At 41.2% G+C, this 14,148-nt stretch overlaps 1 protein-coding gene across 1 annotated transcript in view; it reads left to right on the top strand.

The window, feature by feature from the left end:
* Nucleotides 1-14,148, top strand: part of LOC124553348 (GIGYF family protein Gyf) — a 170,580-nt gene that overhangs the window by 113,815 nt on the left and 42,617 nt on the right. Inside the window, exons 16-18 of the mRNA XM_047127223.1 lie at nucleotides 4,365-4,728; nucleotides 7,323-7,372; nucleotides 11,345-11,627. Of these exons, the coding sequence (XP_046983179.1) occupies nucleotides 4,365-4,728; nucleotides 7,323-7,372; nucleotides 11,345-11,627 (697 nt within the window). The remainder of the gene's footprint in view (nucleotides 1-4,364; nucleotides 4,729-7,322; nucleotides 7,373-11,344; nucleotides 11,628-14,148) is intronic.

Raw genomic sequence — 14,148 nt, 5'->3', positions numbered from 1 at the left:
GCAGAGTGTGCGCTGATATGAAACTTCATGGCAGATTAAAACTGTGTTCCAGACCAAGACTCGAACATGGGACCTTTGCCTTTTGTGGGCAAGTGCTTACCATCTGAGCTATCCAAGCACGACTCATAAAGGTCCCGAGTTCGAGTCTCGGTCCGGCACGCAGTTTTAATTTGCCACGAAGTTTCATATCAGTGCACACTCTGTTGCAGACTGGAAATTTCATTCTGGAAACATCCCCCAGGCTGCTAAGCCATGTCTCTGCAATAATCTTTCTTCCAGGAGTGCTAGTTCTGCAATGTCTGCAGGAGATCTTGTGTGAAGTTTGGAAAGTAAGAGACACAAGGTACTGGCGGAATTTTTATTTATTCTTATTGAAAAGGAGAAGCATACTAAATTTCCTTGAAAGTAAACAGCCACAAACGTGTGCATTACACTGATTAAAATGACAACATTATGAAAAGGATAGTTGCTACTCACCAAAAAGCGGAGATGCTGAGTTGCCAGTAGGCACAACAAAAAGACTGTCAAACAAGTAGGCTTTCTGCCAAAAAGTTCTCTCTCTCTCTCTCTCTCTCTCTCTCTCTCTCTCTCACACACACACACACACACACACACACACACACACACGTGTGTGCAACTCACACATACATGATTGAAAATATATGAAAAACTTGATAATTCTTGTTGCTTACATTCATGGCAGCTGTAATTATGTGGTGGACATATTTATGTTAGAGATTTTTGATAAATAAGAAACTGTGTTGCTGATTTCATAAAGTGGTCCATGTGTTAGGTTGTATGTATATTTCGCACTTCGTTAATCATATGTTATTTACATTATCTTTCTTTTACAAACCTTGGCAAAATATTTGAAGAGCTTCGCATATGTCATTGCAAGGCATCAGAAACTGTAATACAATCACTAACATAAGTGACCTGGTTGCTGATAACCGTTGTATAAATGCTAGTTTTCTTTGTGCTGTATTTGCTTCAGTTCACTCAGTCACAGGCCTAGCAAAAGATCTTCTGGCAAAATATTTTAAAAAAAGGTAACTGCAGCTGATGGGCTTTTAGTCCATGCATGTTCTACCTTTTACAGATTAAAGGGTTTTAGTTGACAAAGAGATTTCAGTAGCCAGTCCCTTGTGAGGACCTGACTGAATGATTTTTTATACAGCATCAGTATTCTGAATCTATAGTTACTTCTTGATTTTCTTGGTGAATTTTTCAAAACCATACTAATGTCTTCAGATTTTGTTTTTCTGATTGTTATTGCACACACCAAGGGTCCCATACAACACTATCACAGTTGGAATAGGTGCCAGAATCTCTTCTGCGCAAGCAAAAGTAGGCCTTTCTGTTGTATTATTCCACAATTACATAAAAAGGAAGTGGTCTGTAATTTGAACAGTCTGTTCCAGAGTCTTGTTGATTCAGTGTTCTTTTACAGGTGTTCCCTTTTCAGTCACCCTTTTGTTTTATTATCAGGAAAAGGCTGCACAATAGAAAACAATGTTTGGAGAACTTGGGACCCAGCATATTGCAGAAGTCAGATGAACCTCTTACGTGACAGATTGGAGACGTGACCAGGGCGGCACACCAAAGAAACAGGAAAAGGTGGCAGTAAGAGTGTACACTCTGCTATCCCCTACAAGTGGAGCATTGTCACCCACTACACGTCGAAATGAATGCACCATTCATAGCACAATTAAAAGTTTCCCAGAACACAATGTTTGACAGTGCTCCGTACACACCATTAGTCCCATGAGATGTGTTCACAGTGTACTGTTTATTAATCCATGTTTTTTCATGGTAACCGTGGTGTTTTTAATGCGCTGTAAGACCTGATGTTGTCAGGCGAAGGAGATACCGACAGATGTCAGGCGAAGGAGATACCGACAGATGTCTGTTTATTTGTTAAAAAGTTTGGAAGTCATGATCAGCCATCAGCAGGTGTATGAAAATAAACATGAAAATTGACTTTCAGTTAATGTGTAATAACAAACTTTAAAAAACTTACACATTTACAAATTATTAAAAAATAAAAATGTCAAAAAAAGTACCATGCGTACTAAAGACTCTGTACTTATGTACAATGTTGGCACAGTATGATTGTATAAGATGCGTTTGAGAAAAAGAAGAAGAAGAAGAAGCTAGAGTCTGGACTGCGCAAACTGGTGACAGGAGGGTAATATTGTGGCACATATAACGAGGTGTGATTCCGACCATTGCATGGAAGTTCACAGCTCGTCACAAGAGGGCTCAGGAGCATGTCACGTGACTATACAGAGCTAGCAGCAGCATGCATCAATTGTCCAATGCTGCTAGTCGCATTGCAAACAGTGACATAGAGGAGTCAACAGAAGACTAAGATGGCTCCCTTCTGATTCACACCGTGCAGCATGAGACAACAGTGAATGCCCAGCGTTTCTCGCCAACGTTGACCACTCTCTGCCAAGCGATCAAATCAAAAGACCAGGCAGTCTCACCTGTGGGGTCGTTCTGCTCCATGACAATGCAAAGCTTCATACAGCCAACACAGTCGTGGCATTCCTTCAGAAATTCAAGTGGGAGGTTCTTGGCCACCCTCTATATAATCTGGACCTCTCTCCCTGTGATTACACCATTTTCGTCCCCTTAAAAATGCTCTGGTGGGCAAACTATTCACCTTGGATGACGACGTCCAGCTGTACGTGTGGAACTGGTTAACAGCACAGCCCCGGGAATTGTATGAGACAGCTGTTGTTGTCACAGTGGGAGAAGTGGCTCAAAAGCCAGGGTCAATACTTCTAACATACAGGTACTGGTTTCTGTAATTATGCCTCCGGCTTGTTTCTTTTTGAACGCCTCGTATAAGTAAGTTTGTCAGATCTATGGAAACTGACAGAAAATTGCATATCCGTAGATCTGGAAAACATTGTACATAGATACTGATTCTTTAGTAAGCATGGTACACTTTCTTACTATTTTTGTTTCAATAATTTTTAATTAATGCATATTTGTCATGATTTGTTAAGTGTACATTAACTGAAATACAATTTGCTATTTGATTTGAAGATCATTGTTGGTAACCCAAAACCGGTAATCATCCAGTTGCAATTTTATTTTTTATTGCAATCGAGACTATTAAAATTTTTAACAAATAGTGTAGAAAGTCTTTATTGAGCATTTGTCATCTTGGTTTGTACACAACAACTTGTTTATTCTGCCACCTTCTAAAACCCAACCCCATAGACAGAATAATTTGTCTCGTTATGTATCCAGAATGAATTTTGAGTGTGCACCGATTTGAAACTTCTTGCCAAATTGCCTGTAATAGGCGAAGGTACCAGGTTCAAAGCCCAGTCCGACACGCAGTTTTGGTATGCCTGACAGTTTCAATTGGTCTTAAAGTTCTCTTGCCAGCACCAAGTCTAATTCAATGCAACAAAAGCTGTGACTTTTCTCTAAGTTGGTATATCATTTTATTGTTTCTAATGTCACATAAATTGCTGCCTAATAACTAATTTATCCATATTGCCAGTGGCCTATATATAGAGCTCACTTTGCTTCTTCTTCCTAGGTAATAGGTACTTGAATCCCCTTCCACTGGGATCAAGTCCTGTGTGGCAGAAATGATACACTGGTGAATTAAATTTGACCTACGTGTTCCATCACCTTTTCTGTGAACACTATTGTTCACTTCTTATCAACAATAACAAATTTACTGACGATAACAAGAAGTCATCACTGCTGCACACAAAGATATTGTCTGCACTCACTTTCGGTGCACTGCTTTGAACTGGAACTTCCCAGTTACATGACCAAGTTAGTCCCTACTAAGGCCGAATCTATTGTTTGCTATGTTAAGTAATAGAAAGTGCAGAAAATAGGACAACAACATCTAAATATGGAGTACAAAATAAAAGAATCGAAAATTGATCATCCATTCTTTAGAAGCTGGATGTGGGAAAGGACAAATTATTGAAAGTATGTTGCTTGATTATCTTCATACGCTGTTTGTCTTTTTTGAGGAATTTCTTAGTTCTTTTGCCATTATAATGTTCTGTTATTCAGTTTTGTATGACTCATTCTTTATATCCACCCAAAAACAGGCCGCGGTTGCAGATGATATCACTTGTATTAAAATAGCTTCTAGTCACTGATGCCAGTTGACCTGGCCAAACAGAAATGGGTTTAGTTTATCACAATGCCGTGTGCAGAGTTTTTTGTTGCAGGGTATATATTTTACTATTGGTTTTCAGAGTTATGTGATGTATAAACTAACTTTGAAGTTGCTTTGCCCTTTCTTCACGGTTTAAAGGTTTTAAGTTGCACATACTGTATATTAATTATAAAAATTAAAGTACCTCGATGTGTTCCAGAAAACGCGAGGAGAATGAAGAAGCTATGCGGAAGCAAAAAGAGCTGTTGGAAAAGGAGGAGGAAGAGAAGAGAAAACTAAAAGAGAAAGAAGATGAGGAAAAGAAGAAGAAAAAGCGACAAGAAGAGGAGGAAGAGAAGAAGAAGCGAAAGCAACTGGAGGAGGAAGATAAGAAGAAGAAGAAACAGCAGCAGGAGGAGGAAGAAAGGAGACGGAAGAAGCAACAGGAAGAGGAGGAGAAGAAGAGAAAGAAACAGCAAGAGGAGGAGGAGAGGCGCAAGAAGAAAGAGGAGGAGCGGAGATTGCGTGAGCAGGAGGAGGAAGAGAAGCGGCGGAAGAAGGAGCAGGAGGAGGCAGAGCGTCAGCTGAAGGAAGAGGAAGAGAGGGAGAAGAAGAAGAAACAGCAGGTGAGATAAATGTTTTAGCAAAGAACAAGTGAGTAATCTTTCACGTGGGATGTTCATGAGGTACACAGAGTGTAAAGAACAGAAAACAATCCTGGTCCATATGAGGGGTGAAAATAAACGTTGTTATTATCACCTTAAATCTCCTATTCCCCAAAAGTGGTAATTAAAAATGTAAAATTACACCTCATAAATTATCTAAAGGTTGCCACCACAAAGCTGTGTGACACTTCTGCATTTACATAAACAAATATTTGAAGTATTTATTTGTAAGTACTTGAAGTGCTTCTTTGTGGCTGAAATTCTAGCCATGTAATGTTTCACACTATTGTATGGGAAATAATGTCATATGCCTAGACCATGACTAAGTTTGACTGAAACCTCAACATTCCCATTTTAGACTCCACAGGAAACACAACAGTGAGTCTTGCATCGCACCTCAGCGAACGTGCATCTCAGTAGGTGTTAAACTCAATATTCATTCTTTGTGTGTGTACGAAAGATTACCAGAATCTCCCTATTTATTCACAGTGCAGTGACAAGAGTTCAGCAACATATATTGGTATGATATACACCATATCTCTGAAAAACTCACACACTACTATACTTTCTCAAAGAAGCCTATACTTGCTGCACTAACTGAAGCACTTTCACTTATCTTCCTTCTGAAATATGGATTTTGAAATCTGAATGTTTCCAAAAAGAACCAAGACACTTCCATTAGCATCATTTCCCTTAAAACATTCAACAATTCATCCTGTAAATGCAATGCAGCCATCTGATGAACAGTTGGAAGCCAGTAATGGGGAGTAATAATAGGATGTTTTAATAATAGTTTAGTGGTTGATAGCTGTATTAAAAACATATTCTATTGTATCACCAAATAATTCTCAAAATGTCATCTAGAGATAAAATAGCTTTGAGATTTTGATTTCAAGGCAGAGAAGGATACCTCTTAACCAAAAGCTGGAGTTGCTTACAGAAGTGTGCGGAATTGGACTTTGAGACTGTGTGGACTCCATAGCAATATGATGCTCCTTGTGGAAATTTTAAAGTAAGTTACGAAGTCGTTGAGTTGATAGCTTATTATTTTGCTACACGTGTTTTCATGAGATTTCTTATGTAATCCTTTTAGCCTTATGTAAGGAGCAAAGTACTTTCGGTAAATTTCAGATAATGATCTGAAGGTAAGCTCATATTAATCGTTCACTCTCGTAAGTCCCTCAGTGCACTGGCTGACAGAAGTAGCATTTTAATAGAAACTGAAAGTCATATATGATTTCGGGCCAATGTTAAGTTGTCTCTGGTCACTACCAACATTACCTTTCAGTACTGTTTGCTAATACATTGCAGTTATTGTAAACATATTATTTTTATGTAAACATTGTCCTGCGATTATGATACCATATACAGAGGACATCCAGTCCTAGTATTTGAGACTAACAACATATGTGTGTGTCAGAACTTGTACACACACTGAACACAGTATTGTCTGACTGTTAAAGATGGATGCACTGATAAAGCTGCCGGTAATGGTTGAAGCCACTTGACTTCTATTGAAAAAGCTACCTCTGCTGCACTGAGTGTGTCTGAATGAACAATTAGTAAAAATGATTGAACAATTGCTAATATTTTGAACACTCTCCCCCCCCCCCCCCCCCCCCCCCCCCCCCCCCCCGACACACACACACACACACACACAGTGAATATTCTCTCCTTCTTGATGCAACCTTCATATTCATTTCGGAGGGACGTCACCTTCCACCAGACTTTTCCTGTAAAAGAATATTATTACGTAGTAACAGGCACTGGTGGGTTAAACATGGTCTATTATCCCAATTTCAAATTGGTTTAACTTCCAGCTGACAATAATTTCTTGTAAGTAATAACAAGAACAGACTCTCATCATGGTTGTGATTCAAATTTGGTTCTGTGTTGTATATAGGTCTCTCTAGTCACTGAGTCCCAACATCACAGAAGTTTGCCATGGCACGCTGCACAGCTCTACAAACTCTGAGCTCCTGCCTGCTCCGATGTCACGAGCAGCCATCCGATACTCCCAGAGTATCTCCAACATAAATCATCACATCAATCCAAACAGAACCTAATTTCCTTTGACCTATAACTATTATTACTTAAAATAGTCTTTCTCAATTCAGTTCTCAGTCTTATATATGTTTCTATAAACACACACACACACACACACACACACACACACACACACACACACTCTGCACTGAAAGCTTAGCTACAAGTCTGTCTGTCTCTCTCTCTCTCTCTCTCTCTCTCTCTCTCTCCCTCTCTCTCCCTCCCCCCCCCCCCCTCCCCCCTCCCTCCCCTTTTCCGCTGTCTACCACCCAATGTCTGAACTAGGCCATGAATGGTTTCATTCACAATTTCCATCCAGGACTTGTAGTGTTGCCTCTTACTTTACTGTTATGTTTATTTTGTGGCAGGAGGCGAAGAAGATTGAAGAAGCAATGAAAAAGGAAAAAGAGAAGGCAGCACAAAAACGGGAAGAAGAAAAGAAGCGTAAAGAAGCTGAGAAGGAAAAGAAGAAAAAAGCAGAAGAAGCAAAGAAGAAAGAAGAAGAAGAGAAAAAGAAGTAAGTGGATCAGTAAATCCTTGCAGTGTTTGATAGACACTTAACTCGATAGTTGTGAATTGTTGCTATTATTCTTGACACACTCAGAAATTCGTTAACAAAAATCCACAGCACGCTGTTCTGTGCGAGTATGTCACATAGTATTTGTAGTATTTTCAGCCTACTAGCAGCTTATGTTGATATATTCCATGGGATTGCTCTCTGTCAGAGAGGAGTGTAACTGTCATTGTCTTGTATTGAGTACTATCAGCTGCCAGGTGCAACCTTTCTCCTCGAGGTAGCAGGCCTGCGCTGTAAAAGTCTGAAGAAGGCATACTGTAATTATCTCAATCAGGTGAAAGCCTGCCAACTCATTGTGTTAAAATTGTGGTCAGCTTATGCATTAGCAGTGAATTATCTCCCTGATTAGTTGCCTATGGTGTATCAAGACTTGTGTTTAACATCAGAATACTGTGAAGCAAGGTGGAGTACTAATAAATTGTTTCCATTATGCCAGTATTTCATTACCTTATGCTGTCTGTGTTGGGGTGTGCTGTGGTTTATAAACTGCAACTGTTTGACATAAAACATAAATTACAACAATTATCTGTGCCAGCCACTTTTATATCCTTCCACGATGTGTTTCGAGGACTTACACCCTCATTTTCTGGTGGATTCCTACATCTGTATTAGTCAGCCACAGTATTATTGCACCTGGGAGTGAGGATGCTGCAGTTAGCTTGTGTGTTTACCTTTGCACTTGAAGCTGATCAGAATGTGTTCCGGTGTTTTGGCGACCAGACAAGTTGCTCATGAAGCTGTCCGGACTTCCAAAGTGCAAATAACAGTAAAAAAAATTTGTATGGTTTTCATTTACTGTAACGTCACTGCTTGTTTCCGATAATGGCCATGGGAGTTAAAGTGCAGTAATTTCAAGATTGGGTAGTACTGTATCTGGGGCATTTGCGCTGCCCTTTAGGGTTTGTGGTTCCTTTTCATGTATGTGCTGTCCTTTAGCGATGAATATTAATTTTTGTAATGATCCTCTGAATTCTTTTTACTGGAACATCTTTCAAGTGATATATTATCTTCAAAATTTGTAATTCGTGTACCATGTTATAACAAGTGACAAATTATACCCTTTTTGTAGTGAAATAAAGTTCAAAGCAAATAGCTTAGGCACATATCCAGTAAACGAATCTCTGTGAGCTAATCTACTGATCCACCTGCAGATAAGGGTGGAAACCATCAAAACACGTCAAGAAGGAAAATAAGTGACTGAAAAAGATAATTGTTGTAATTCACCTTTCGAGTATTCCCCCCACCCCCCCACCCCACCCCTCCCAAATGATTTGCTGCCATCAGTGGGGAGTCAGACTTGCATGCCTCAGCAATACAGATAACTGTACTGTAGGAGCAACCAGAATGGAGGGATATCAGATGAGAGGCCAGATGTGTCCTTTGGTGTCAGAGATGGCAAAGGACTTGGAAGGGCAGTTAAACAGAATGGAAAATGTTAAATCAGCTGATGCTGAGGGAAATTAAATTAGGAAATGAGATACTTAGTGTTGTAGATGAGTTTTGCTATTTGGGCAGCAAAATAATTGGTGATGGTCTAGGTAGAGAGGATATAAAATGTTGACTGGCAATGGCAAGAAGCATTTCTGAAGAAGATAAATTTGTTAACATCGAGTATAACGTCAGGAACTCTTTTCCGAGCAATTGTTTGGAGTTCAGCCTTGAATGGAAGCGAAATATGGGCTATAAACAGTTTAAACAAGAAGAGAATAAAAGCTTTTTGAAATATGCCACTGCTAAATGCTGAAGATTAGATGGGTGGATTGCATAACTAATGAGGAGATACTGAATAGAATTGAGGAGAAAAGAAATTTGTGGCACAATCTGGCTAGAAGAAGAGCTTGGTTGGCAGGACACAATCTTAGACATCAAGAGGTCACTAATTTAGAACTGGTGGGTAGTGTGGGAGGGGGTAAAAATCATAGAGGGAGAGCAGGTGGTGAATACAGTAAGCAGATTCAGAATGCTGTAGGTTGTTGTAGTTAATTCGAGATGAAGAGGTTTCCACAGGACAGAGAAGCTTGGAGAGCTGCATCAAACCAGTCTTATGTCTGAAGACCACAACGATGACAAGAAGTATTTTGTATCCTCACTTGCACCCATGATAATAAATTTAACTGAATTATGTAAACAAAAAGTATTTTCCCCTACTATATTGTGTAGTGAGATAAGTGTGTTTCCTTCCATTCTCTTATTTTCAGTTTCATGTGGCATGCTATCTGTTTGTGTTTTTTAGATGCTAATGTCAGAAAATAATATTCATTATTCGGAAATTCACACACTCACACTCAGTCATTCAGTGTCTGACGTGTGTTAAAATTGTAATATGGTACAAAGGTAGTAAGACAGTATTGTTTCCAAAGCATTTGGTTACAGTTAATATGTAAAGAAAAGCTGTGTTGAGGATGGTTTGTGAGTGCGTGAATTTCTACATAATAGGAGAGGCACAATCCCTGGAAGTAAATACACAAAAACTGCTATTTTCTAACATTGCCATCTAAAAATTCCAAGATTAAATTTTCAGATTGCAGCAAGACTTAAAAAATAGAGCTGCATGGCTACAAAAGTGAAACATCACTTACACAGGCGCTGATTATGATACTAATGAGTAACTGAATATTTTGAGAATTAGGGAATTCAGTCAGGGAAATTTGGACAAATTGATACCAGCAATAATATAGAAACTCCAAATGACTAGTTTTACTGTTTGTCTGAATGAATGCTTGGAGGTGGAAGAACTGAATTAATGCAAATTCAGTTCCCACAGAAGAGGTACATGACACTAAGTACTGAGTGATGTAGTGAGAGCAGGTTGTAAGTGCAGGTCTGAGGCTCGACTGACGTTGAGGCCCTGTATGGCAGCCTTATATTGAGACTTGTGACTCCCTGCTCCCCCACCCCCCGCCCCCCACCCCTGCCTCATGTGTAAAACTGACACTTTTTAGCAGTAACCTTTCAGCTTTTGTAGAGCAAAGTAATACCTTGTGGTGAGACACTCTGGCTGCAATACCTCACTAAGGGTTATTACGATAGTTTCCTGGAAACTCTCATATTGTGCTCCAGCCATTCCTTATCACCAAGTGTGCACTATATCTGAGATACAGATGACACTACTTCCCTTCATTAACAATTTTATCATCACTTGTAGGCTTCTTGATGTAGTACCGGAGCACCATCTGTATCTGGCTAGCCTCATTCTTATTACATTACTACCCCTGAGTGGCGATTCTTCTGGAAAATCTGGAATCCCCAAGGAAATAAATCTTACATGGAAAAATCATGGGAATCTTGGGAGAATTTCTATGCATTTCATAAAATCTTGGTGACTCCTGCATTTTTAACCTAGAATTGAAATTTGATTTTGTTGAGTTTTATAAATCACAAATTTTAAAGTACTTAATATTTCAAAGTGTGTTATATGAATATTATCCTATATAAATTATCTGTGTTTAAAAACTGCAGTGAAACTGTTGTTTATGGCTAGTATATCTCAAGTGAGAGGAAAGAAGGAAAAGTCATTATTGTGATATGCCCTTCCCCCCACCCCCCTTTCCACTCACCTTTAATTAATTGGGGCTTCTTAACACCATCTTTCTCCTCACACCTGGATTTCTCTGGGAACATAACTTTTCAAGTTTGAATAGCCACCCTGTACACTTGTCGTGACCCTCTGACTCCCTTAAGTGAGATGCCCGACTGACAGTCTACTAGAAGGCTCGACCTCTGCCGCCGCTGTTTTCGGTGCCGCACTGCCCACATGTGACACTGCCTGACGTGGCGAGCAGTTTGTGTACGTTAAGACTGCGAGTGGTACTATCGCACCGTTCGGGTGCACTTGCAGTGTTACCTGACTACCCAGTCGAGTCTCCCGTATTGCGTCTCTGCTGAAAATTATACAGTGTGACACGTCCACAGGCAGGAGGAGGAGGAGCGAACGAGGCAGCGGCGGCAAGAACAGCAGGAGAAAGCACTGCGCAAGCTACAGGAACAGCAGGAGAAGGCGCGCCAGGCGGCAGCGCTGCGGCCCGCACCCTGGACTGCCGCACCCGCGCCGCCCGCCGCCACCGTACAGCAGCCGCTCACCGAGATCCAGCGCCAGGAGCGGGAGCGCGAGAGGCAACTGCAGCTGCAGCAGCAGCAGTTGCAACAGCAGCAGCAGCAGCAACAACAACAGCAGCAGCTGCAACAGCAACAGCAGGTGCGTAACAGGGCTGTGCTCGAGGTCCGACAGCGGTTATTTTCTGTATCAGAGTAACAGTTGATCGAAAAAAACTAATGAAGTATAAGGTGTAATTGTTGTCCGGTACTTCACTGCATCCGGACTAAGGAATTACCATCCCACGCGTACACCGTCATTAACACAACAAATGGGTTATTTGGGAAGGGAAGAGGCATCAAAGTGAAACATCATGAATCAAAAGGGTATGTAATGTTATTTCGGTGATTACAGACTTGCGTCAAATTTACAAAGAGCTTGCAGCACGAGAGCTCACTTTTCAGTACAATTTTGCTCTCCCTCTCGTCAGGGTGTGCGCACTGATTCATTTGGGAAAGGGTGTCGGACAGCCACTGTATCGTCTCGGCTCGGCTCGTACCTCACAACTGTCATACCTAGTCCTCGACATCCGAGATACTGGACCCAGAGCAGAGTTGACGTCAGAGCTGATCCCGAATGTGTGCATTTATTGACAGAGCTGGAGATCTTGCTGGTTGTGGGTGTAACTAAATTTTGTGCAGACGGTTTGAGACATGTGCCGTATGTGAACGAGCATTGTCTTGTCAAAAAGTGGCACCACAATACTGTCACATTAGCAGTAACGCACAAATATGCAGGATACCTTTGTGCCTCCGCTGAGTTACCACAATCATTACCACCTGTGACGTGAAATTGTACTAGATGGCTCCCCACACTGTGATGTCGTGGGGTAACACTTCTGTACCTCTCCAGAACATTGCAAGAAGGGACCTCTCACCGAGTTGCAGCTGTACTCACTGATGACGGCCGTCCGGGGTAGTGCAGAGCTCTACGATTCATCTCGGAACACGACGTGAAACAATTCATCAGTAGTCCGTGGTTTCTGGGAACGGCACCATTGCAAGAGCAGCCATTTGTTGTGTTAATGGCGGTGTACGCGTGAGATGGTAATTCTTTAGTCCAGATGCAGCTAGTGGAAGTGGGGTGACACAAATGGCAGATGCAGGTGTGAAAGGGTTAAGAGATGATCCGTGCAAGATAATGTGGTCCTCCCATATGATGGTCAGATGTGATAACCCGGAATCTTTAGGCGAGTGTGCCTGTACCCCATTTGTTGTACAGTCTGAACTCGAGCCACTGTCTCACCGGAGAGCCCCACAAATCTGGATGTTGCACAGTTTGACCAACCGGCCAAATGGAGAACGACAATGAGACCCCCATCAAATTATGTAAAGTGATTATAATACTAAGGTGCTGATAATGCTGTCTCTCTGTGTCCTTCACAGTGATCACTTGGCATCTGACACCGTTCACTCCCCATCTACTCTGCCAGGCCTAATAACAGTACTTCTGTACCTCTCCAGAACATTGCAAGAAGGGACCTCTCACCGAGTTGCAGCTGTACTCACTGATGACGGCCGTCCGGGGTAGTGCAGAGCTACAATTCGTCTCGGAACACGACGTGAAACAATTCATCAGTAGTCCGTGGTGGCCATTCTACCTGTCACTTTTTGTTGGGCATTGTATTTTCAGGAGGTGAACTGTGTAATACCGCCATCACACACACACACTGACATCTTAGTTTTGGGAATTAATAATTCCTTCCTCTTGGAGGAGAGATGAATAGATTGGGGGCTGTAGAGCTTAAGAAGGAAGTCATTCTGAGTCTAGAAGTGTGAGTGAGACTTACCTTTAGTGAGGACAAGGGTAGGCAGAGCTGATGGGGTGTACATCAGAGAGACACAGACAGATACAGAGAGAGGGAGAGAGACAGGAGGTCCTAACCTGTTTCCCCCCACTGTGTCCTCGCAAGGGTAAGAGCATGTTTGTGGGAAGAACATATGTATTGAGATTAGTGTGTCCCTTAAACCGTGCTACCCACTTCTTCATTGTAGGTGGGCTCCTCTTGTCTAGGACTCCCCCTTCTTAAAGCCATATATTCAGTATTCAGAATCATCCATGAAATCAATATCAAATAGTACTTCATTTGTTTTTCCTGGATTAGTGTTGATTGTTTATACATTTATTCTCAGGAACTCGAGCAAGCAGGCGATTTGTGGGATTTCTATTAATGTGTACCAAAAGGTATTTACTTTGACAAAGTTGCTGTGATTGCCGTCCTGTATTGAAGAGGCACACTTTCCTTCAATGTAGCTCACCATGTGCAAATAAAAATCAGTTCCACACAGTACTTTACATTCAATACTGCACTCTGTAACTTCTTAATAGAGAGTTTCATTCATCAATAAGATGACGTAGGGATGTGCTAGTACCACAAGGGAAAGCAAGAGAATGTGCATAAAGTTTGGGAAGTAGGAGACAAGTACTGGCGGAAGTGAAGCTAAGGGCGGGTTGTGCTGTGCACGTGATTGCTTAATAGGGAAGAGCATTGACCACAAAAGACAAAGGTTTTTTGCTAAATTCCTACAAGCACTTTTAACCTACCATAAAATATTTTTACAGGACTACCTGTCTGATCAGCCTAAAGTGTTACCTTCCTTATGTTCAATTTGACCAGTTTTCT

Source organism: Schistocerca americana, chromosome 11 (genome assembly GCF_021461395.2).
Source record: "Schistocerca americana isolate TAMUIC-IGC-003095 chromosome 11, iqSchAmer2.1, whole genome shotgun sequence".
Classification (NCBI taxonomy): Eukaryota; Metazoa; Arthropoda; class Insecta; order Orthoptera; family Acrididae; genus Schistocerca; species Schistocerca americana.
This window is presented reverse-complemented; position numbering and strand designations above follow the sequence as displayed.